The 26814-nt window shown below is 38.8% G+C and overlaps 2 protein-coding genes across 2 annotated transcripts in view; both read left to right on the top strand.

Annotated features, from left to right (window-relative positions):
• LOC133861474 (protein BEARSKIN2) lies at nt 1-4553 on the top strand. The gene is made up of 3 exons (XM_062297267.1): nt 1-254; nt 2406-2683; nt 3722-4553. Exons 1-3 carry the CDS (start codon nt 92-94, stop codon nt 4361-4363), a joined length of 1083 nt encoding a protein of 360 aa, XP_062153251.1. The 5' UTR covers nt 1-91; the 3' UTR covers nt 4364-4553.
• A 5275-nt stretch (nt 4554-9828) lies between these two features.
• The window catches only part of LOC133859116 (uncharacterized), a 68721-nt gene continuing 51735 nt past the window's right edge, over nt 9829-26814 (top strand). The window contains exons 1-6 of the mRNA XM_062294431.1: nt 9829-10954; nt 11050-11350; nt 11507-11609; nt 11866-11973; nt 13128-13309; nt 25968-26163. Coding sequence (XP_062150415.1) covers nt 11079-11350; nt 11507-11609; nt 11866-11973; nt 13128-13309; nt 25968-26163 — 861 coding nt within the window. The 5' untranslated portion in view covers nt 9829-10954; nt 11050-11078. The remainder of the gene's footprint in view (nt 10955-11049; nt 11351-11506; nt 11610-11865; nt 11974-13127; nt 13310-25967; nt 26164-26814) is intronic.

The following is a 26814-nucleotide window of genomic DNA, read 5'->3' as shown; positions in this document are numbered from 1 at the left end:
TAGAAATTTATTTGCTCAACTCGAAGTTTTGGAGAACGAGGGAGACTTTCAAGAGCTATCAGCTCCTAAGTAATTTGGTTAGTTAATTGTAATGGCTTCATCTAGTGGTGGTGTGCCTCCAGGATTCCGATTCCACCCGACGGACGAAGAGCTGCTTCACTACTACCTGAAGAAGAAGATATCGTTTCAGAAGTTTGATATGGATGTCATTAGAGAGGTGGACTTGAATAAGATGGAGCCTTGGGACTTGCAAGGTAAAGTTTTTATATATATGGCTTTTGATCGATCATGGGGTTCTTTAGCTGTCTTGCATAGGTCGATGCTACATCGTAATTGATTTTACTGCATGCATTTACCGGCCAGAAATAAAATGAAAAAGAAGAGATTTAATTAATTACTGCAAAATGGTCGTCCTTCTGCTCGATCTTAATCAATTAGCTGAATGTTAAGCTTGATTAGATATGCCTACTAAAATTCCACTTATACCAAAAGCATATGGTTAATAAACATCGAAAATATAGTGAAAGTAATTCTAAGAATTTGCTTAATTAACCTACATACAAAATTGTAGAACCAAAAAGTCATAACGTTCGAAAATTTTATTTTCGTCCTTTGTATTCTTATTACATATGTGCCACTCATTAATTTATCAATGACCAAAAATTAATTACATAGAGATAGATACATAGATCAAAGCATTCTCTTTTAGTCAAATTTTATCTCTTCACTAAAAATTTGATTAGCTAGACCTTCGTCGATTGTGGCAAAAGTGTCTTGATCTCCTGCTATATATATATATATATATATATATATATATATATATATATATATATATATATATATATATATATATATATATATATATATATGGATTAACACATAAAGGAGTAATAGTTTTTTATTAATTTTGAAAAAAACATAATTCTTATTAATCAGAAAGTAAAGGAGTTATAGTTAATGAAGATTAAAGGAGCAATAATATATATGAATAACGTGCGTTCATGAATTTGAGGCCTCTACGTCTTCTCTTAATATGGAGATTATACTTAGAATTTCATGAATTGTTGTGACATAAATTAATTATTAGTATATGCTTTCGATCTTAATTCTATTATCAAAAGGCCTAGCTCTACGTTGAAATGATTTTTTTAACTGCTCTTACTTCAATTATGCTTTCCACTAAAAGGTTTTTAATTCAGTATTTGTTCTTGATGTTTACTATGATTCTTTTAGTATTATATACTAATAACAAACTCAGGCTTTTGTATTAATGCACATTTTGCTGTCGCTCTTGACCCTAATAGCCAGTAGGGAATTAAGCTAGCCTCCCCCCCGTGTTGTGAAAGGATTTCTTTTCTTTTTCTTTTTCTTTTTTTTCTTTTTTGGTGGATCTCTCTTCCTTTGAAGCAGCTTGGTTTAGCTACCATGCTTTAGGGAATAGGGACCCCTATGGGCTGAGGTGAGCTTTCTTGTATATCTGTTATTTTTTCTACAATAATATTCACTTGTTCACCCAAAAAAAAAAAAAAAAATACCCTCTCCGTACAATACGTATTTCATTACGATATTAACTCAAATGCCATTTTGCAGTACGTATATAGGAAACAGTATTTATTTTAAGGTTAACTACCCACCTTTACTTTCTTCTAATTATTATCATTTTTCTAATGTTCCTCTCAAACTATCGTTATGATTACAATTTTCCTTTTCGTCGCTTTAAGTGACGAAAATATCATTCGTATATAAGATAAAATAAATTACTTTTTTTTGTTGATTTTTTTATTTTATTTTATTGAGGATATTACAACCTCAATAATAGATTAGAGGTACAATATTACAAAGTTGAAAAATTGAGAAATATTGTAAACAAAATGATAATTAGAGAAATAAATATAGTTTTCCTTATTTTAACCGGGGATGCGCGCCTAACTAATTATTTCAAATCCTTAGATAAACAAAATATATACGGAATTATTAAGTCGTAAAAAAGCACAACATTCAAGGAAATTTTTTCCTCAAACTAAGTGACATATATAATTAAAGAATATATATAAGTAAAGAGGCCTGATTAATGCGTCTAATTCCTCACGAGGATACTTGGAGTAAAATAGCTTTCTCATATGGTGATCGAGCTTACAATTAATGCAAGGATATATATTCAAAATATAGAAGGTACGTACAAGCTAACTTAATCCAAGAATACAATAATGAACATATAAGCATGACATGCATATATATATATATATATATTGCCACATTCTTTATATGCATGCATGTACTTTGTTCATGACATGCAGTGATGCATCCTTTTTAATTTTTTTGTTCTCTAATTGCACATAATTAAGTTGCTAACAATTTTGGCGTACGTTGTCAATTGCTTAATTTGTTTGTTTAACTATATATAGAGAGATGTAAGATTGGGTCGACGCCGCAAAACGAGTGGTACTTCTTCAGCCACAAGGACAGGAAGTACCCGACAGGATCAAGGACGAATAGAGCAACAAATGCTGGGTTCTGGAAGGCAACAGGGAGGGACAAGTGCATTAGGAACACCTACAAGAAGATTGGGATGAGGAAAACGCTTGTCTTCTACAGAGGGAGAGCTCCCCATGGCCACAAGACTGACTGGATCATGCATGAGTACCGCCTAGAAGATGGCGATGATCCTCAAGGAAACTCCACTGTAAGTCGTCTCTCTCTCCATCCATGAGCTTAATTACCGGATCTGTAGAGATCATTGACCAGCTCGATCATATCGATCTCCCCTAGGCCCTAGCTAGCTACTATTGCTCTCGTACTTGTGGTCAAAAGCTGCTTTTTAATTAATTCAAAAGCAAACGTAAAACTCAATCTTTGACCTCTTAATTAATTCCATCGATCACTGCAAGCCTGATGCATGCCAGGTTAATCTTGCCACATAACAAAGCAATATGTTCGACGTACGACTTAAGTAATATTTATGTCCACCATGATCGAGAAAACTGTAAGTCTAATGCTCATACAACTATATATATATATATATATAACAATAGAAAACGTACGTGCCTGATTATATGTAGTCCTTGACAATCCCAGTTCATGATCGAGGCTCATATATATGAAGGATAATATTTATGTTAGAAGTGGCTAATAAAAAGTAGCTTTGATCTGTCGATTAGAGGTTCAGGGTAGCCCTTTTTATAAAAAAAAAAAATGAAATCAGCTGAAACGAAAAAAAAAACACAATCCGAATCAAGAAAAACTTTCCCCTTTTTCTTTTAACTTTAGTTTTAAATCGATAATTGCTAGGTTATATATATTGTTCCACGTATGTATCTATATTATTGGCCTCTATACAAGGACAGAGGAGGAGGGACCGGTTTAGGCCACGCACGCCCCTCAATCCTTCAATTCCTAAGAACTAAAATTTAGGCAAAATAAAAATAAAAATTATAAGATAAACTTTTGATTTTAGCCTACCGGCCCCTAACAACAAAATATTTTAGCCCATAGCTTCGTCCCTGCCATTGTATATAGATTCTTCCTGTACAGTGTTATATGCGATTCAATGTATATTTATTTTCTCTACACGGTATTAGAAAACTTAAAGGTTTTAGATTCGAACCTTATTTCTATTGATTCATCTTCTATTTTAGTTAAAAATTTCACATGTTGGACTTCATATTTCTTACTTGTTTAAGCTTTTGAATAAGTAGTGATTTAACAATATATGTATACGTAGGAAGATGGCTGGGTGATTTGTAGGGTGTTCAAGAAGAAGAATCTGTTCAAAGTTGGAAATGAAGGAGGGTCTAGCATAAACTCGGATCAACAGCTCAGCAACACATTAAACGCTAGTCAAGCTCGCACATTCATGCACAGGGACAACCAATACCTACCACGTCAACACCACAACAATGGCGGCAACCAAGCAACCTTTGAGCCTGAGCTAGCACTCCACCACTACTCCCACATGCCTGCAGCTTCTCAATACTCGCTTTTCCAATCCCAACTGCTTCTTCCGACCCACAAGCCCCTCGGCTACGACTACTCAACCGGCCTCCCTTCCGAGCCACCACCCATCATGGTCAAGCAGCTCATGTCAAACCCAAGAGACTGTGAGAGTGGCAGTGAAAACCTCCAGTACCAGGCTTGTGAGCCGGGCTTAGAGGTGGGCACGTGTGAGTCGGCTCAACAAATGGTAACGGGGAGAGATGAAGGCATGAATGAATGGGTTATGCTTAATCGGCTTGTCACTTCTCAGCTTGGAAATGAAGACTCGTCCAAAGGGATGAGGTTCGAGGATGCAAACACATCGTCTGTGCCCCAAATTAATCAGCTCTCACTGCGCGGGGAGATGGACTTTTGGGGCTATGGGAAATAGTGAAAATCCAGCTGACCATAGGCTATAAAAATTTGAAAAAGAAAATCTAAGTTAATAGTGATTAATATATATTGGTTTGATTTCCTTCTCTTATATTTTTACTCATTTATTTGAACATTATCCCATTGTTTTATGAACATTTTTTTTAACACTGAACTTGATTGAAATGGTACGGTACATGTAACTGTGTAAGCCTCTCTCTCTCTCTTTCTCTGAATTTATAGTTTTTTTTCTTTCCCTTTTTTAAAAATGTTAACACATATAATTATAAATATGTAAAATGGAATTGGTATGGGTAAATTACATTTTACCCCTTCAAATTATCACTCCAATTATATTTACACCTATAAACTATGATTCAGTACCAATTGGATCTATAAATTATTAAACTATTTTGATTTACTCTATGTGTCAGATTATTATTAATTAATGGATGGAAAACATTACACATAATTAACACGCGTAGGGATACAATCGAGTTGAATACTAGTTGTTCAAGTTTGGCTTGAAAAAAAATATACTTATATTTAGGATCAAGCTTGAATCGAGTTCTAAGAATATATTCGAACTTAGTTAGTCAGAAACCCACTAAGTTTGAGCGTGACTAGAGCTCATCTCATTTGATTAAATAGGTTGAACTCGAGCTCAAGTTAAATTTCAATTTTTTTTTATTGGGTAAATCAACATTGACTTTAATTTATACCATAAAATTGTTAAGCCGAATACTATAAAAATGATATAAATTACTATTTTATATATATATATATATATATATATATATATATATATATATATATATATATATATATATAGAGAGAGAGAGAGAGAGAGAGAGAGAGAGAGGGAGAGAGAGAGAGATCACCTAAATGAGTTTAATGAGTTAAGTCAAGTTTGTACGAGCATTATTCACAAGAATAAATCGAGCCAAGCCGACTCGTTTAAGTTCGAGCAATAATTATTATTCGAACTCAACTCATTTATCAAAAAAATGGGGTTCGAGTCGAATCTTGATCTATTTTGAAGAGTTCGGTGCATTTACAATCCTAAACACATGCATTTTAGACATTTGGAAGTGACCAAATTTGCCCCCATTTTGTGTGGAAATGCACTTTTTTATTATTAATAATCAACAAGAAAAAACTAAAAATAAAACCAAAAAAAAAAAAGGTTTTGCATTCAGAATAACAATTAAATCTTACAAGGGGATAAATTGAAAAAATTAAAAATAAAACTTTAATAGTTTATAAGTTCGAGTTACATTGACTCATAGTTTGAAGGTCTAAGTATAATTAATGTGGTAATTTGGGGAGTAAAATATAATTTACCCAATTATTTTCTTTGACTTTCGAATGAAAACACATTTTAATGTCGATTTCTTTCTACATGTCTTTTGTTTTTGGGTTAAAGACATTTTTAGTACCTCTAGTTTAATCCAAAATCAAATAGACTAATTGAATTAAAAAAACTATCATGGATGGTACCTACATACATCCAATAAACGCATATAGTACTTTTATCCATAAAATCAACAGTGATCCACGTTAACTCCTATCAGAATGTGATAGTTGTCTCATACGCCACATCATGTAGTCATTTGTTACCTTTTTTTTTTTCTTTTCTTTTTTTTTTTTCTTTTTCTTTTTTTTTTTTTTTTTTTTTTTTTATGAAAGATTACTATATCTAGTTTGTTTTTTGCTATGTATATAATTTTCCTTACTAGGCATTTGTTTGTTATATTGTGTGTGAACATTTTATTTTGTATTTGCTATTGTGCCGCCTGTGGCACTTGTGTGGAATTAATGCTCTAGTGTGTATTTATTCTATAATAACACATTTTAAATATTTATTATGTTAGCATTTTACGTTGGCTACATTCTGAATGACAAAAACACTTTATGTAATGGTTGCAATTTAAACAGGATGATCAGTTTCTATTCAGAGTTTTCATGTAATATGGACAGTGTTCATTTCAAGTCATGTGACTTATCACAAGTCAAAAAAATCGGTTCTTGTGCAACCGTTCGAACGGGCCTTTGAAGGCGTCTGGACGCCCTATAGTGTCTAGAAGCTTCAGCGTCGAAGACGTCCGGACGTCAAGCTTCTCCAATTTATAGTCGGACTAGGATTTTAGTCGACACTGTTTGGGAAGTTTCTACAAGACGTCTAGACGACGTTGCAATATGTCCGAATGATGTCCAGCATTCCAGAATATTTCAGGTTTCCTTTACGAGCGCAGAAAAGGAGATACAACGAAGACCGTCTGGACGCTCGGCCAGGCCGTCCGAACGTGGACCTTTTATGGGAAGAATTGCGCTATTCTGGAAAGGTGGTCGCAGAAGACCGTCCGGACGAGGCTAACTTCTGTTCGGATGCTCCACAGTCAGAGTCCGAATTTGAGCAGAATTAGGTTTTCTTTAAGCCTATAAATAGAGGGCTCTAGGCTTGTTATTTGTAATAATTCTGTATTGAATTTCTTAGTGCTTTGAGATGATGTTTAGGGAGAATTGAAGATTCGCTAGCTCTCAAGTCGTTGCTGGTGTGTGTTACTTTGTTCATGTGAAGTTTATCTTAGGGATCGACCTTAAGGTAAATAATTTTATTAAAGACCCCTTTAAGTTAAAGACTTTGTTGGAAATCGTTTACGATGGGCTTCGTATTAAAGTTAAAGGTATGACTACTACCCAAGGGTATGTAAGTACGAGTATCTTGTAACTAGCTTTGTCCTCGGTATAGTGGATTTCCTGGGTTTGGCTGCCCCGGAGTGGTTTTTCTCTTCACAGAGTTTCTACTTCGTCAACAAATATCTTGTCTCTTTTATTTTCCACTTTTAAGATATTTTGTTGCACACGAACACACACTTAGTAATTTAGAAGTCATTATTTATTTTTCATATTACATTGAGGTTTATACATTAGCTTTGAAGTGTTATGTGAGGGTTATCAAATGTTTTAAAGAATAACAAATATATATATTCTATTGCGATATTTTATTATCTCTGATGTAGTAATGTCACGTGGTTGATTAGATATCACCACTTACGCATTTTTGTAAAAGGTGAGGCGTTACAAGGCATTACAAAAAACTCATAATGGTCGTTATGAGTCATAAAATCTCTCTTTTGGATGTCATCCTCGTGAACTTTGATTTGATGGTATTCGGAACGCAAATCCAGCATAGAAAAATGTTGGGCACTACCTAACTCATCAAGTAGCTCGTCAATGATAGGAATTGGATACTTATCCTTAATAGTGATGCGATTCAATACTCTATGGTCAACACACATTATCCATGATCCATCATTTTTCCTGACCAACAAAACAAGAGAAAAGTAAGGACTAACACTAGGTCGGATAGTACATGAATTTTGCATCTTCTTTACAATATTTTCAATCTCAGCTTTCTACAAATATGGATAATGGTATGGCCGGACATTGGTTGGCGCACTCCTAGGCAAGAGAGGAATATAGTGATTGTGGGCTCTCTTTTGAGGCAACTCCTTAGGTTCTAAAAATATATCTCTGAACTCCTCCAAAAGTGATTATATATCCGTATGCTCTTTGTCAATTACCTTCGCCTCCTCATGCTTTAATTGCAATAAATATCCTTAACGTTCATTTTTGAGAATCCGCTCTATTCGATGGCTACTAAAAGTAGTAATATTTTCGCTACATTTGCCTTGGAAAGTCACTCTTTGCCTATTCAATGTGGACTTCATAGTTAATTTTGAGAAATTCCAAAGGACGTCTCCAAAAGTTCTTAGCCACGTACTCAATTCCAAACACTACTTCATAATCACCAAGTGGTAACCAAAAAAAAAATGGCTTGTAATTCTTGATATTGACAAGTCTATGATCTTTCGTGTGCCAACTTCACCTTGAATTGATCACATGGCTCTACCAGAATTCAAAGTCTTTTGACAATATCCTTATCTAGGAAATTAGTGGTATTGCCTATGTTAATTAAAATTGTTACGGGTTGGCGTTTAAGATATCCTATAACTTTAATTGTTTGCGGGCCATAAGATCTTGTGCATTCCTAGAGTCTTCAATGTCGGACTCAAACTCCTTGCTATCAATTTTTGAGTGAGAAGATTTTTCCATGGGTTCAATAATTAATAATCTTCATTGCTTGCATTGGTGACGTCCCCTATGCCACTTTTCATCACAATGCCGACAAAGACCCGTAGCTGACTGTTTCTTGAGCTCTTCTTGAGTCAACTGAGTAAAATAAGGCTTTCGAGTCGAATCCCAGTACTTCGTCCAGCCATCTTGTTCATTGCTTTAGTTGTTTTGCAGTTTTCCTTGCCAAGTCTTTATTCATCTACTATTGCAATTGAAAATGTAACTGTGATTGTCCTCGGTTGTTGGGCCTTGACTTATCATTGAATTTATGGCCGAAGTCCTTCAATGAAAGTCCCAACCAACTGTTTTTCAAACCATCCACAAGTTCAATTGTAGAGGTGCTTAAAGCAGCTTTGATATTTACTCACAGGAGAAGTCAATTGTATCTTCGCTAGCTCTTCGTCTACATTGTCATATGTTGAAGGACCAAATCAAAGGAGGATTCCTTTCAAAAATTCATCCTATGTTGGTTCTTGCGACAAGCCACCAACCAATCAAACCATTGTATGACATATTCGTCAAAACTAATTGATGTTATTTCCACCTTTAAATCAGTAAGTGTGCGGTGATATTGGAATAATTGCTCGGCTCTGGATACCAATCTTGATGGATCTCTATCATCCCAGTGTGGGAATTCTAATTTCATATGTGGAGCTCAATACTTATGCCCCCTTCACATTTAAGCTTCTTGTGACTCGATCTGTATTTGACCTGGCGTCTTCCCCCTCTTTCATGATCAAACTTTCAGTGACTCTAGATTTTTGCCTGACATGGTGTTCATCCTTTGTGTGTTTGGGTATTGAATTTTTGAAATTAGAATTGAATTCTTATTCTCTTTACGAATTTCTAGGCAAATAAAGTTTAGAATTTTTTTTGAAATTGTGTTTGGGTGTTGAATTTTTAAGATTGAAAAGTAGTATTTTTTAATGATAGAAAATGTTTAGAAATAATTGAAAGTATGAAAAGTTGTGTATAATAATTGGTGTTATGAAAAATAGTGTAGTATTATGATTGAAATAAATATAATAATTAAAAATAACTATTAAAAGGAAAATTTCTTAATTAAAATTAATTATAAAATTAAAAAAAATAATAAAATTGCAACCCACGTGCAGCTCGGACCAACAGAAAAATGCCGCTGGCCGTTGATACCCTGCAGTTCGAGAAGGCCCAGTCCTCATCTTCACTGTCCACTGGTTTCCCATTTTGCCTTGATTCATTTTGTTTTCCCTGTTGGTATAGGAGATCGATGAGGGTCCATTCCCTCTTGGTTTCCCATTTTGCCCCTGACTATTTTTGCTTTTAATTTTAATTATATTGCTTTTTTCAATCTAAAAACAATACCACATTTTTCCATTGTGGTAATTTTTCTACACTTTCTCGGTAACCAAACGGATCGAATACAGATAACCGACTCATTACAAAATAGGAGACCTGTACTCTTCGAGGAAGCGATCGTCGTCGAGATCGAGGTCGTCCTGGAGGTCCTCGAGCTCCTCTTCGATTTTCTCATCGATCCAAGACTTGTCCTTGGGGATAGAGGACTCGCCCGGGGCGGGTGTGAAGGGTGGGGGCTTGAACGCTGGGGGTTTCGGCGGTAAATTCCCGAACTTTCGTTGTAAGTCGTCCCACTACGTCGACACGCCCTCCACGTCCTTGCACACGAAGTGGTAGTCCGCCATTGTTGTTTCTTTGCTCGAGCTTTTCGAGTTTTCGGTAACTCTTGCACTCGATTTTTTTTCTTTTTCGTTTACACTGCTGTCTCTCTCTCTGTGTCTGGTGCGCCCCTGACACGCGGGAGTGATTTGGTGTGGGCGCGCAAGTATAGGTACATAGCGAGTTGACGGCACAGATGAGATCTGATTCATGTTTGAAAAATTATTGAATTCGGGCTTTTACTCGGGTTAATTGCGGTTGTTGGGTTTTGAAAAAAAACCCGAAAAGAAGGTATCCAGGGGGCAGGGGCTCGATCGACTATTCTTTGAACTGAATCCTCTATTAATTCTCTCAACTGTTCAATAATTTTCGGCATAATTCTTGATTCAAACAAAGCCTCGTCTAGTGGAACATTGCTATTCGAGGCCATGGCGTATTGACTTAAATCAGTAATACCAAGCTGTTTCTTCTTGCTGCAAGTAAAGGGCATACAACTTATTTTATCTCTCTTTTTTTTTTCCCCTTAGTCTGAATGGGATAAACTCAGAACACAGTAAACTAGAATATGGCTATCTTAAACCTGCTACCAAGATGTGCAACCAAACAGCACTCTTCTTCTACAATTAAACGGAATACATCCTCCCAAACGTAATTCTCGATTTTGCAACTCCAAGCACGATCGTCTCCCACAACTGCCCACCTCACGTTCCCAGAAGCTGGAGAAATCAGCAGCCATCGCACCACCGGAGCACACCGCACGTGTAGGAAGAGGAATCAGTAACCCTAATCCCATAGGAAGAGAAATCCTAACCTAGTAAGGAAATGACTTATTATTTAATAATAATAATAATATAATTGTAGGGTTCCTAACGCAGTCATTTAATTAATTATTTAATGAAATTTGTGAAGTTGAAGAGGCTTTGGACTGTTCTCTTGCTATGGGCACTGAAGACGTCATGAAAGTAGATGTTGTTGAGGAAGAGAATGAAGGAGAACAAGAGGAAGAAGTAGAAGAAGTAGAAGAAGAAGGAGAAGAAGGAGAAGAAGAGGATGAATGTGAGTATACATTCAGGTTTGAAGAAGGGATAAACCCTTTGGATTTTGTGGAAGACAATGCTGCTTCTGGTGTCCAACCTTATGAGCAATTCGAGCGCCTCGAGTATGAAGCTCTGGCAGATAAAAAGCGAAAATTACTTGCTGATTGTCAGCGGTAAAAACTTTCTCTTCGGTGGAAAGTTTTTTTTTTTTTTTTTTTTTTTTTTTTGTTTTTTTTGTTTTTTTTGTTTTTTGTTTTATTTCTTATTGCATTCGTGTGGGGTTAAAATTAGTGTTATTTGGATTTATTATATCAACTTCTTCTGAATAGTGAAAGACCTACGAAGAAGGCCAGGCAAGAGGATATATCTGGGGCAAGCTTTGATGAAATAATGGAAGCCATGAATTTTGGTGGTCGAAGGAAATCAAGGAAGGTGTGTAATGTGCTAATGATAACTATTATCTACATTTCATGAATGTCGCATTGAAAAATAGGCGCACAATTCACATTACTGGATGGGTAAATGGACTATTGCCTCCCGTTTTTTGCTGATGTCCTGGAAAGCTTCTTTTACATCGTTGTCATTTGTATATCATGTCTAATTTTTGCTATTCCCTCCTCCCACCTCCCCAACAAAGAAAAAGACAGAATGTATGATGCATGTTATTTTTATTCTGTTCCTTGTGCAGCTTAAGAAAAGAGGTAGGCGGAAAGGATCAAAGAATAAAGTCAGCCCTGAGATTGAACGAATGATTGCTGATGCTAATCTTCATTTTGCACATTGTTGTTATGATAAGGTAAAATGCTTGATGATTTTTATTGTTAAGTATTAATTTTTGGATCAGTCGCTGAAATTGCTAGTGTGGTTCTAAGAAAAGCATCTTTTCAGCTCAGAAAGACATGGTTGCTGGAGTCTACTAAGAGCCATATGTTTTAGTTAATGCGTAAGTTTATAGATTCGTTTTTCTTCACCATACGTGCTCCTAGGAACTCTTATGGGCTTTTGCCATGAGCCGCACTGAAACTAATTTGGGTCGCGGCTGAGTGCAAGGCTTATGGTGTTGTCATGTAACTGGTCTTTACATTGGGTTTGGGCTCCCTCACGTGGGTCTGTAGCTCCATGAAGTTATCTTTTCTTCTTCTTTAATAAGAAAAGTTGTTAAATGGAAATATACATACTTGTATATATATGTGTGTGTGTGTGTTTGGGCTCCATCACGTGGGTCTGTAGCTCCATGAAGTTATATTTTCTTCTTCTTTAATAGATAAGGAAAATGTGTATTTTTATAAACACCTTATTTATAACCCGTCTATACTACTCTGACCCTCTCCACCCATATTTTTTTTTTAGCTATTTTAAATCACTTTATATATTTTTCAAGAATTAAAATTTGGAAGGCTGAGTCTCACGCCCTGGCATTAGGAAGAGTAAAGCACCTTGTTATATGCTTTTGCCTTCAAACACAATGGTTGAAGGTGAGACACTTGGGTTCCTGTGACGCTAACAATGACTTTGAGGCACTTTTTATACATTCTTTTGACAATGTGTAATGAAAATAGAGTTCATATTTCAATCAGTTGATGATATATCTTGTCAATCCATTTTCTGATCTGGAAGATCTTGGTTTGGTTGGATTCTGTTTTGAATGGCTTTTCAACCATCTTAGTTTTGTAAAGTATACCTGCATTAGAAATCTAGTTGCTGCAACGCAACATCTATGTGCATTGTGTTGTGAAACATTGCATTTTATCCTGGTTATAATAATATGGTGCAGCACCATTCTAAGCAGAAATTTCTATTTTAGGTATGGGCTCTTTGGCATGGCAGTTTTAGTTGTATTCAATTTAGTACCGGGGGGGGGGGGGGGGGGGGGGGGGGGGGGGGTTCTATCTGAACCTTTATAATTCAATAGTTTTCATTTGCTAACACCTCTAAGATATTTTGTTGCAGGTCATATCATTGTTGCATGAGGTTATTAGGCTAGCACCAAATTTGCCCTATCCGTATCATACACTTGGACTTGTCCATGAAGCACTTGGTGACTATAAGAAAGCCTCAAATTTCTACATGTTTTCCGCCCGTTTAAAACCAAAAGATCCAACTCTATGGAAGACGCTTTTTACCTGGTCCATGTAAGGTTCCTCGTGGCTGTGATTCATTGTTTTTTGCGCATTGATCTTATGCATTCAACAACCTTTCTTTCTGATTATGGTCGTAGTTGTATTGTAATAACTGATATATCATGAGTACATATGATACTTATGCAGAAATTTATAATTTTAAGCTCAAGGGTTTGATATTTAATAACTCTCTATGTCATTTGGCCTTAGATATGCTTTAGTTAAAGTATAGTATTGTTCTATTGGAATCTCAAATACCTTAAATTTATGCAACATGATATGCTCTTTAGGCTTCGGTGGCGCGTGTAGGCGCATCCGTTGATTATTTTTGTTGGAGTTTTGTTTTTGTGTTTTTGTTTTTCATGCCTGTCAAGCCCCCGTTGCACCAATCTGCCCAGGCCCTGTCGACACTGGCCTAGACTCGACCGCCGGATTTGCAAAGCCCCGAAAGAAGACGAGGACAAAGCAAATTCACCGGAGAAACTTCATTCCCTTTAGCCTTCACAGTCTTGGTCAGAATCGTCGAAACGTCACTAGCCGATGAGGACTACCCTGGGCAATCACTGACATTGTCTTCGACTGTTACAAATCCTTCGTAGACACAGGACCCGCTTTAGGATCCGAGATAGGACCTGTAACCCCAAAGACCTCCATCATTAGGCTTCACTAATTAAGGTGGAGTTTGAGCTTACACGTGAGAGAAGCTTAAGGTGTGTTTGGGTATCGAATATTTTGAATATGAATAATATTCTGAATCTGATCTCGGATTTCAAGGCAATGAAAATGTGTTTGGATGTTGAATATAATTTTAGATTCTTTTGAATATGTGTTTGGGTGTTGAATTTGAAAGATTGGAAAAAAGTGTTTTATAATAGTATAAAGTGATTGGAAATGATTGGATTATATGAAAAGTTGTGTATAATGATTGGTATGGTAAAAAATAATAATAAAAAATATATGATGGGTTTTAAAAAAGTGTTTTATAATAGTATAAAATGATTGGATTGTATGAAAAGTTGTGTATAATGATTGGTATGGTAAAGAATAATAATAATTAATATATAATGGGTTTATTCAAACTATTCAAACTTTATTCAAGTGACCCATGGGTTTTATTCAACTTGGATCCGGGTATGGGTTTTTGAATAAAAACCCGGTTCGAATATTGAATAATATTACGAACCAAACGCACCATTAAGCTAGTGGGACAAGTAGTGATTTCACAGTTAGTGTACTAAGGAGGTAGTGGGACCCTTTGGAGTTGGAGTGTGGAAACATATTAGTAGGGGGTGGGGAGTTTTTTCGAGATTGGTCCAATACAAACTGGGAGATGGAACTAAGTGTTAAGGATACAACCCTAGTCGCCGAACCCTCTATAGAAACCCTAGCCGCTACTACAGCTCACAAACAAACCCTAGAGCCGTTAGGAAGATTTCCTAAATTAGACAACCAATTATCTCCTCCATATCTCTCATTAACTCCACCTCAGCCAACGGCTATATTGCCTATGAGGACATGATACTTATTCCTTATTTAAACCCTTGTAATTATAGAATATAATAACTACTGTATAATATGCCATATATACATGGCAGCCTGTAACTCTATATATACTGCATCAATATCAATAAACATTATTCAGCGCCTAAAGCTTTTACCCTAATTCTGTATTTAGTTTACATGGTATCAGAGCCTACCAATAGCCAACGCTTTCCCATGGCCAACACAAATACTGCTGAAACCAATTTTCTGCCCAATGTTACTCAACTCGGCAGCATCAAACTGGAAGGTCCTAACTACCTAGGCTGGGTTGCTCAGTTTCAACCAATCCTATGTGGTTATGATCTCCAAGGCCTACTCGATGGAACCGATCCCTGTCCGCCCAGAACCGTCGCCAATACCACTGGTGACGCTCAGATTCCGAACCCAGCCTATGTTACATGGCTGAGACGAGACCAACAGCTCCTGAGTCTCATCATATGCTCTTTAGCACCTTCTCTTGTGCCCTCGATGTACGGTTTGAACACATCGAGGCTTGCATGGACCTCTCTGTCCACACGGTTTGCTGGTCAATCTAAATCACGCATCTCCCATCTCAAGCGTCAGTTGCAAAGCTTGCAGCAGGGGACTAAGTCGTGCACCGAATATCTCAATCAAGCCAAGTCGTGGGCTGATGAACTTTCCGCTGTCGGTAAACCCGTCGACGATGATGATCTTATTTCCTACATTATTAACGGTATCAACCCTACTTTTAACCCTTTTGTTACTGCCTTCTCCCTACGTGATCGAGAAACCACATTCCATGACTTTCAATCCGAGTTGCTAAGCCATGAAATACTACTCCAGAATCAACAACAAGCCTTAACCCCTGAAACTGGATCCTTTGCACTCCATGCACACCGCTCCAAACCATCCTACAGCAACAATCCGAGCCTCAGAAAAACTCAATTTCCCAAACCATCTGGTCAATATCGTCACTCTTCACCCCATAATCGTTTCTCCCATCCTCCATTCTCCCCTCGACACAATCCTCCCTTTTCTCCCAGATATCAACCCCCTCCTCCTCCACCTCGTCCTACTACTGAGAATCCTATTCCCGTATCCTCTTCCTCTCCACGCCAATACTCCCCCTGCCAGATATGTGGAAGAACAAGCCACCGTGCGTTGGATTGCTACCATCGCATGGATTATGCATACCAAGGGCGCCATCCCCCAGTGCAGCTCGCTGCCATGACAGCACAAGCCAATGAAGAATTTGTCACTCAAGACTGGCTAGCCGACTCTGGAGCCAACACGCACGTCACTGCAGAATCCTCCAATCTCACCAATGCTCAGCCCTTTGATGGATCCGACACTGTTAGTGTAGGAAATGGCGCAGGTTTGCATATTCAAAACATTGGTTCTTCCTTAGTTAATTCCCCTACATCTACTTCTCACAATTTTCTCCTTAAAAATATCTTACACTGCCCTACTGCTTCAGCCAACTTACTATCTATTAATAAATTTTGCAAAGATAATAAATGTTGGTTTGCTCTTACTGATGTTGACTTTACTGTGAAGGACAACTTGACAGGAACAATTCTACTCCACGGTCCCAGTGAAAATGGGCTCTACCCCATTCCTTTGAATCATCACTCCTCCAATAAATGCAGTGGGTTCACTGCCTTCCTTGGTGTCAAAACCAATGACATGGTTTGGCACCAACGGTTGGGCCATCCCTCTACTTCAGTTTTTCAGTATCTCCTTCGTCATCATCATCTTCCTCTCCTTGGTCCAGTCAGTACCCCCTCAGTGTGCGAGTCCTGCCAACTTGGCAAGTCCAAGCAGTTACCTTATTCAGCAGCCACCAGGGGGTCTACTCAGCCTTTAGAAGTCATTCACTCGGATGTTTGGACCTCCCCAGTTCCTTCTTTGAGTGGATGCAAGTTTTACGTCATTTTTGTTGATGAATTCAGTCGTTTTTCATGGTTGTACCCCTTACTTAATAAAAGTGATGTTCTTACTTGTTTTATCAAATTCAAATTGCTTGTTGAAAATTTATTTGACACCAAAATTAAGTATTTTCAATCCGATAATGGTGGAGAATACACCTCCACTGCCTTCAAACAATTTCTAAGTAACAATGGCATTTTTCATCGCCTCACATGCCCCCACACATCTCAACAGAATGGCGTTGCTGAGAGAAAGCACCGCCACATCGTCGAAACTGGTTTAACTCTCCTTGCCCAGTCCGGTCTCCCTGCCAAGTACTGGGTCGATTCTTTCCTCACTTCAGTCTTCCTTATTAACAGACTACCCACCACAGTCCTTCAAAACCAGTCTCCCTTCTCCACTCTTTTCAAGAAGGAACCCGATTACACACTTCTCCGAAGCTTTGGATGCCTATGTTATCCACTCCTTCGCCCGTATGCCTCCCACAAACTTACTTATCGAAGCAAACCTTGCATCTTCCTTGGCTATGGAGCCAACCAACGCGGCTACCGTTGCCTTGAACCCCAATCCCAAAAAGTATACCTCTCCCGCAATGTTGTGTTCGATGAATCAAAATTCCCCTCTAAGAGTTCAACTCTCCCATCCGGTTCCTGCACAATCACTACACCTCCAGCAACTCCGATCCTCTTTCAACCTGCCCAACTATCCACCCACCTGCCCTCAACTCCTTCCTCACAACCTCCCATTTCCCCCTCCACTCATTCCCCAACCCTTGACTCCACTCCATCATCCCCCATCTCTCCCCCTATCCCTCCTTCCCTACCCGCCCCTCCCAACCCTCTCTCCCCTATTCAACCCAGCGCTGTCTCCATTCCCTCCCCTAACCCTGCTCCCCTTCTCGTTCCAAGTAACCGTCCCGTCACTCGTTCCCTTACTGGCTCCTCCAAACCCAGATCATTCCCTGGCTTCACCTCCTTCCTCAGCAGACACCCCTTCGTTACACTCACATCTGTCATTCTTCCACCCGCACCATCTTCATATAAGCAGGCAGCCTCTAAACCCGAATGGGCTACTGCTATGACTACTGAATTTCAAGCTCTCTTACACAATGACACTTGGTCCTTATGTCCTCGTCCTTTGCACCAAAATGTTGTTCGCAACAAATGGGTGTTTAAAATTAAACAGAATCCGGACGGCACTGTCGAACGCTACAAAGCTCGCCTCGTCGCCAAAGGCTTTGACCAACTTTGCGGTATTGATTATCATGACACCTTCAGTCCCGTCATTAAACCCGCCACCATTCGTCTACTCTTAGTCTTAGCCATTACCTTCAACTGGACCCTCAAACAGCTCGATGTCTCCAACGCCTTCCTCCATGGATTACTTGATGAAGATGTGTACATGGAGCAACCACAAGGTTTTGTGGACCCTGCCTTCCCCCATCATGTATGCAAATTGCGCAAGGCTTTATATGGCCTTAAACAGGCTCCTCGGGCCTGGTTCACCCGTCTCTCTCAAACTTTACTCGATCTTGGTTTCTCTAGCTCACAAGTCGATCCTTCCCTATTTTTATATCACTCTAACAGTTCTCACATTTTCCTTTTAGTGTATGTGGATGATATTATTATTACAGGTAACAATCCGGTCACCATTCAGTCCATCATCACCAAGCTCAAAGCTGCCTTTGCTATCAAAGATCTCGGCTCACTCTCCTACTTCCTTGGAATCCAGACTACCCGCGACTCCTCTGGGTTACACCTACGGCAATCCAAATACATCCAGGACGTTCTCATCCGTGCCAGCATGCTTGACTCCAAGCCTTATCGCACCCCCTGCACATCCGGCTCCAAAATGTCCAAGTTTGATGGAGATGCCCTTCCCAATCCTTCTGAATATCGCCAAATCGTTGGAGCTCTCCAATATGCCACCCTCACTCGTCCAGACATCGCCTACTCTGTCAACCAACTGTGCCAGCATATGCACAGCCCCACATCCACTCACTGGACTGCAGCTAAAAGGGTGCTTCGGTATCTCAAAGGCACCATTGATTTCGGCCTTCACTACACCCCAGGCTCCCTCCACCTAACCGGATTCTGTGACTCTGACTGGGCTGGTAACCCTGACGACCGCCGCTCCACCACTGGCTTTGGCATCTTCCTCGGCTCCAACCTCATCTCATGGTCCGCCAAAAAGCAACACATCGTCTCCCGATCCAGCACAGAGGCCGAATACCGTGCAATGGCCCTTGCCACCTCAGACCTTTACTGGCTCCGTATGCTATTCCGAGAACTGCAGGTTTCACTTCCGTCTCCACCAACTCTTTGGTGTGACAATTCCGGAGCACTATCCTTAGCCTCCAATCCGGTTTCCCACGCCCGCACCAAACATATTGAAGTTGACATCCATTTCATACGGGAAAAAGTAACCAACCGAGACATCCAACTTCGATACATCCCCACACTTGATCAAGTAGCTGACATCTTCACCAAAGGCCTCAATGCTGATCGGTTCTGCTGCTTGCGTACCAAACTTCCGGTCGTTCCTCCCATCAGTTTGCGGGGGGGTGTTAAGGATACAACCCTAGTCGCCGAACCCTCTACAGAAACCCTAGCCGCTACTACAGCTCACAAACAAACCCTAGAGCCGTTAGGAAGATTTCCTAAATTAGACAACCAATTATCTCCTCCATATCTCTCATTAACTCCACCTCAGCCAACGGCTATATTGCCTATGAGGACATGATACTTATTCCTTATTTAAACCCTTGTAATTATAGAATAGAATAACTACTGTATAATATGCCATATATACATGGCAGCCTGTAACTCTATATATACTGCATCAATATCAATAAACATTATTCAGCGCCTAAAGCTTTTACCCTAATTCTGTATTTAGTTTACACTAAGATTAGGTTTTGGCATGACTTATGGTGTAGGAATCTACCACTGAAGGAGTCTTTTCCTGAGTTGTTTAGTATTGTTGCTTGTAAGGAGGTATGAGTTGTGGATAATATGCAGGTGTCTAATGGTAATCTTTAGTGGAACTTATCTTCTATTAGATATGTATAGGATTGGGAGATGGATTAGGTGATTGCATTTTATGATTTGTTATCTCCTCTCAGATAAAGACAAGGTGGTGATGATCGTATTTGGTGGATGCCTTCGAAGAGGAGGGAATTGGAAGTATGGTCGTTTTTTCAAGAATTATCTAGATCGGGAGGTGCATCTTTTTCTCGGAAGAGTATTTGAAGAGTACATGTTCCATTGAGAGTGAGTTTCTTTGTGTGGTCGACGGCTCTTGAAAAGATTCTAACATTGGATAACCTGAGGAAAAGGAAAGTAATAGTGGTGAACTGGTGTTGCATGTCTAAAAAAAGTTGGGAATCTATAGATCATAGTCTTCTTCGTTGTGAAGTGGCAAGAGAATTATGGAATGCGTTTTTCGGCTTTTCGGAGTAGAATGGGTTATGCCTAGAATGGTAATTGAGTTTTTATATTTTTGGCGAAGTCAGTTGGGAAGTCATTCAATTTTAGCTGTTTGGAGGATGTCTCATTTGTGCTTAATGTGGAGCATATGGAGAGAGTGAAATGCAAGATGTTTTGATAATCGTGAGTTGGTGGTGGAAGAGCTCAAGAATATTTTTGTCAAAACGCTTTACATATGGACTTGAGCGTATAATTTCTCACATTTTTCTAATTTTTTTGAATTTGTGGATTTTTGTTATTCTTTCCAGCATTAGTGAGGGTTATCTCTTGTATCTTGTGCACTAGGGTTGCGACGCTTTGCGCTTATTAATGAATTGCATTACATATAAAAAAATTTAATGATGATTAGAGGGAGGGCAATCTAACAAAGGTAAAGGAAAGGGGAAGGGCAATTGTGTGCTTAATGAAGCCTAAGATACCATTCTGGAATGTGAAAGGGTTGGATGAGGAGGATAAAAGGATGAGGATTAGAGGTCTTATTAGGGATTGGAAGGCATATATTATTTGTTTACAAGAAACTAAAGTAGGGTTTGTTACTAGGGAGGAGGTGGTAAGAAATTTATGAGGGTGTCTACACGTGGATTAGTGTTATTTAGGGCCGAGAGCTGCTTTTGAAGGGATATTGTTAATGTGGGATAGGAGGATGGTGGAAAATGTTAGCAGAATTGACGCCTCATTATGTGCAGAATTGACACATATTTTACCTTATTTAGTTTAGCTATTTATGGAAGAATATATTGTTATAGGCAAGTAATTGATATGCTTTATTCCCTACCATATGTAGTTTAGGGTTTCTTGGTTACCACTCATTGTCTCTCTATAAATAGAGACCGATGTAATATTGTAAGGGGAAAGTGATTGAATACAATGTAGTCCATTATTTGTTTCCGCTCTTTCTCTCTTTCAGATACCTCTCCAATATTATTCTGACATGGTATCAATATTATTATGACATGGTATTAGAGCAATAGGGAGGATTGTGTGGGAAGATTTTCCATTGCGTGTTCCTTTAGAAGTAGGGGAAACTTCACTTAACCCCCCTGAATTTTCACTCCAAAAATTCAAAAACTCTCAATTTAGTATATCAAACTTCAAAACGTTTGTAATGTCACCCCTTTGGTTAGGTTTTGGGGTTAAATCAAATGGAAAAGGAGTGAAATGACCTAATTACCCTTGGAAAATTGAAGGCGGATTCGACCGATGTTGCGAAGAAGATGCCCATAGTGGGTGATGGTCGGTCCGGGCTAAGGGTTTCGCGGGCGACACCTTGCGAGTTCGATCTTCTTCCGGCGGTGCGGCATGCAGAGGATATTCCGAGATCGGCGGTGGATTGCTTTTCCTTGGAGGCTCACCGGTTTGATATGTTGGGCAAAGACCAGATTGTATGTCCGCAGGGTAAGGACTCTCATTTGAAATTTGAAATTTCGAGATTGCGGACGTGGCGTAAGTCGGGTTCTGGTTTTTATTTGGCTTTGGGCCGGGCCGTGGGGAGAGTTCTGAGCCGATTTACCGGGTCGGGGCTGTTTCGAAAACCTTTTGGTTTTCGCGTGACCCGAATCAAGCGGAAACCTAAAGTTTCCTGTCCGCCGCCAACCTCGCCGGAGACGACAACGGAGATGTCCTCTGGGTTGGTTCTGAATCGGATTCTTCCTGGGGGTTTGGAGGTGTCAGCGTTGGGAGATAATGTGGGCGTGAGTCCAGCTTCTTCGGCTGATGTCGGGATCTTCCAGCCTTTAATAGGTTCGGTTTTCCCCCTTTTCCGGCACCGGATCTGGGTTTTCCGGGGGGTTCAGCTTCTACTTCTTTTAAGTTTACTCCTTTGGGGAAGCTTCAGTTTCCTAATCCCCTCTCTGCCGCTCCGTCGCTCGCTGGTGCAGCTCTCTTAGGAGAGAAGTTGCGCTCTCCCCTCCCTGTGGTGGCTTCTAAGCCCTTCCAGTGTTACTACAGAAGGGCAAAAAAATTGAGGGAAAGGCATTCTGTGAAGTGGAATGATGGGCTACTTTCTGACTCTTTGCAAGCTGTGAAGATGCCAGTTGGTTTCGTTGTTAAGAGGGTTTCAGGTGGAGTGCCGCCAGCTGAGAAGGCGGCAAAACCTCCAGCAATAAAGAAGGCAATGACGCCAGTGAATCAGGGCCTTTTTAGGAAGGGGTTTCTCAATATTCCCCCGATTTTAGTCTCTACCGTGGCGCTTCAGGAGGTCAGCAATGACGGGGTTGTAGGTCCTTCTTCCCCTGCGAGTGGTTGCTTGAATGGTTTCTCCCAAACTCGGAATTGGCCAGTTGGCTTTGATCATAACGGGGAGATTGTGGTGTGGGAGGAGGATGAAGATGATTATTGGGATGGTTTGCCATTAGATTGGGCGATGGATGGGGATTTTGGGGAGGAGGCTTTGGCTATTCGGGATGCCATGGAGGAGGAGTTCCAGTTTTTTGCGCGTCAAAACTCTAAAGGGAAAAGGGAGCTTCTAAATTTGCATAGTTCCATTAACTATGGGGACGCGAATTACCCCTCTAGGCGTAGGAAAGGCAAGGCACATATGTTGTAGGTCTGTTGTGCTTTGACGGGTAGTGGGTTTTATTGTTCTTAGTTGGGTTCTTTTGTATTTTGTTTGGTTCTTTTGTGTTCTGGGGCATTGGTGTTATGGGTTTTTTTGGGTTAGCTTTGGTTGTTCCTGTGTATACTTCCTGTGTACCTAGGGGCGCCTTACGCTTTTTTTATAAAAGTTCTTCTTACTTATCAAAAAAAAATTGAAGTACAAAATTACCTTAATTAAAAAAAAAAAACTGCACCGTGTGGCTAACGTGACCTACATCGAGTTACCACCAGACCCTTGGCTGGGTTTGGTGGTGACCCACGACCATGGGTCATGGTGACCCACCAGACCATTTTCGTTTTTTGTTTTTCTTAAAAGGGTATTTTTGATAATTTTTAAGGCCTCCGTTAGGATTTTCTAAATCCTAACGGATGAGTGATATTGCAAACTTTTTAAAGGTGGATACACTAAATTGAGAGTTTTTGAACTTTTTTTTTAGGGGGGGTGGGGGTGATTGCAAAAGCGATAAAAGCTCAAGGGGGTTAAGTGAAGTTTCCCCTTAGAAGTATCAATGATAATTTTGAGTGTGCTTTTGCGGGTGTGTATGGTCAAAACAATGACAATGACAGGAAAGTGCTTTGGGATGGTTTGTCTTGGATTATGAGCTGGTGGGAGATGCCATGGCGGCATGGTGTATTGGGGAGATTTTAATGTTATTCGATATCCGAGTGAGAGATCAGAAGATACATGTCGTTCTCAAGCTGTGATGGAGTTTCCAGATTTCATTTTTGACCAAGGTCTTATGGACATCCCTCTTGTGGGTGGAAAATTCATGCGGTACAATAATCGTGATGATCAATGTTGGTCCATAATTTATAGGTTTTCTTTCTCTCCTAATTGGGAAGAACAATTTCGTAATGTAGTTCAGAGGAGACTTCATAGACTCTTGTCATATCATTTTCCGTTGAAGCTCGATTGTGGGGTATTTGAGTAGAAGTCGGCATTTTAAGTTTGAAAATATTTAGTTAAAGTCAAAGGGCTTTGTGATTCAAGTGAAAACATGGTGGAAGTCATATAATTTTTAGGGTTCTACTAGTTTTGTGTTGGCACACAAATTGAGAGCTTTGAAAACAGATATGAAAAAATGGAATGAAGAGATCTTTGGCAGTGTTGGGAAGTGGAAGATGATTTAGTGGATTCACTGGTTTGTATTTGAGAGTTTGGTATCATTGCAAAAGGTAGACACTAAGGATGAAAGGTTGAGAAAGGAAGAATTTCTAGGGATTTGGGGAGGTTGATTCTTTTTGAAGAAGTGAGTTGGATGCAGAAATCTAGGGTTTTTAGGCTGAGAAATAATACCATGAGGGGTCCTTATCTTTAGATTCTACAAAAATGCACATAGTACAATTTTATCCTCAACTTTACTCAACAGTTTAGTTGGAGGCCAAAACTGGATGGCCTTTCTTTCAATTCCATTGGTGCTTATGAGAGTTCTTGGTTGGAAAGAAAATTTGAGGAGAGTGATGTATATGAGGTGGTGAGAACATTGAAGGGTGATAAGGCCTTGGGCTTTGATGGGTTTTCATTGGCTTTTTCCAGACTTGCTAGGAGGTTCTTAAAGAGGATATCATGACAGTGTTCAGGGAGTTTCATGGTCGAGGGAACTTCGAGAAAAGCATTAATGCAACCTTTATTTCTTTTATCCCAAAGAAAGCCATTGCCGTGGATGTTAAGGATTTTCATCCTATTAGTCGAGTGGGTGGCGTTTATACATTCCCAATCCTTTTCCAACAAAGATTAGGATTTTTGAGTAAAATAGAAAAGTAACCGAAAGAAATTCTAAGCTAAGTGAAATCTACGAAAGAAAATGTAGAAAAAGACTCCAAAACTTAAAATAAGACTTGTGGGTCTCTGTTATAGTTCTATATAATAAATCTAAGAATTATCAGATTATCCCTGACATAACAGAACTTTAAACTAAACCAGTGGCTATCTAAGCTAAAGAAACTTGGTACTAAGACTTAATAGTAACTAAAATAGCCCATGAAGGGTGGCAATTAGGCTCCACATCAAAAACTTAACCCAAAAGCTTAAGTTGATAGGAAATGGTAAATGTAATTTAATTAATATTCTAACTCTTTCCTTAATGTGTGGGCCGCAACTCTCCTTTAATAAATGAGGCCCAACACGTAGAATATTTTAATTGAAATGGAAGGTGAATGACAAAGATAAGGTTCGAACTCATGACTTTTGCTTTAGTACCATGTTAAATCACTACTTATCTCAAAAGCTTAAGTTGATAGGAAATAGTAAATTTAATCATTTAATTAATATTCTAACAAACTAGACCATATTGTTGAATTACTTTGATCTTTGATCGCGTTTTTCTAAGATCTTTTTGCTGGCTGCATCAAACATACTAGGAATGACTCATAGATCGACTAGTAAAAGGTGTAAGAAAACCCAATAAGTGATTTCTAATACTATTAGAAGTTCTAGAATAATCTAGACCCAACATAATTAATAAAATAACCCTAATAATAAAAATAAAATTGTTTGTTTTTGAACTTTTTGCTTGTTGAGGGATGAATTTTGATTGGGGAGGGAGTCACATATCTTGGAGAACATTGTCCCCTTGCTTGAATTGGTGAATTTGATTGGAGGCATGGAGAAATCCTTGGGAAAGTTAAAATGAGCTTCCTTAAGGCATTGTAATCTTGGTTTTCGAGTAATACGTCCTTCGATATCTCATTCTTTTTCTTGATTTTTTGTTGAATCCATTGAAATTTAGGCTTTTATGAAAGTTTTTTTTTTCCTTCTCTTGAGTTCCATTTTCATGCCCAACCTTGTTTCTTCTTCTTCTCTCTCTCTCTCTCTCTCTCTCTCTCTCTCTAATGTACTTTTTAGTTAAAAGCAAGAATTGCAACTATAGTACAACGTAAGTTCCCCAACAAGGAATATTGTTTTTCCCTTTTAAGTAACATAGTGAGGATTCTACTTATCAAAAAAAAAAACATAGTGAGGATTCTATATATAAGGGTATGCTTGTTAATGTGTTCTGGTGGGGTTTTAGAGTGTTCTGTGTTTTGAGTTGTTTATTAATGAATTTGTTTGTTTTTGAGACGTCTAAACTATTTTTATGGATGTATTTAGTCACCTCACTGCTTGTAAATGTATAAAATGAATGGATTGATAAATAATGGACATTTTAATGCAGTGAAAACAGAAACATTGGTCAAGCTAATTATTGCCTTTCCAAAGCAATAGCGGCAGAACCTAGGAATATTACTCTAAGAATACACCGTGCATCCTTCCATGTTGAGCTTGGAGATTATCAGAAAGCAGCAGAGTCATATGAACAAATATATCGCCTTAATCCTGAGAACATTGAAGCAATCACGTCAAGTGCTAAGGTTTTACCTTTTTCCTTGTGAATAAAAGCCCTTATGAATTTGTTTCGAATTTGCATTGCAGTTGTGTTATTATATGCTTTGTTTTAGTTTGCTAAATTAATAACCATGTGCCTTTTTCTTTAAACACTATATGGAGAATGCTCTTTTTCCATGTTACAAGAGTTTGTTGGGATTTTGTTATATGGGTATTTTGGTCAGTTTGGTGTACATGGGTATTTTGTTCAGTTTGATATACTTTTCAACATATATAATAAAATGCGTCAGGTAGATTACTATCATTGAAAACGAGCCTCCTCTTTTTCTGCATATTTTCTCATGCAAACTGATTCACATGGTATCAGAGCCTAGGGTTTTATCCCTCTTGGTTTTTTTTGTGATTCTCTCTCTCTCTCTCTCTCTCTCTCTCTCTCTCTCTCTCTCTCGGTTTTGGGATTACATAAGGAGGAATGCCACAATTCCTTCAGAGATTAACTTAGATTAGATCGTTGAGCATCCCCACCCACATACAATTCCCTTTCGTGCAACCACGCTGATCGTGAATGAAAATTTTCGATTGGCACAAGTTAGTCGGTGACGTTGGTGGCACAGACTCACCTGAAACACTTCAGGCTTTCCCAAAGAATCTCGAATGTGGGTCTTTGGTGGCAACCA

This window comes from Alnus glutinosa, chromosome 2 (genome assembly GCF_958979055.1).
Source record: "Alnus glutinosa chromosome 2, dhAlnGlut1.1, whole genome shotgun sequence".
NCBI classification, from domain to species: domain Eukaryota; kingdom Viridiplantae; phylum Streptophyta; class Magnoliopsida; order Fagales; family Betulaceae; genus Alnus; species Alnus glutinosa.
Note: the sequence above shows the minus strand (reverse complement) of the source record. Positions and strands in the feature narration are given on the sequence as shown.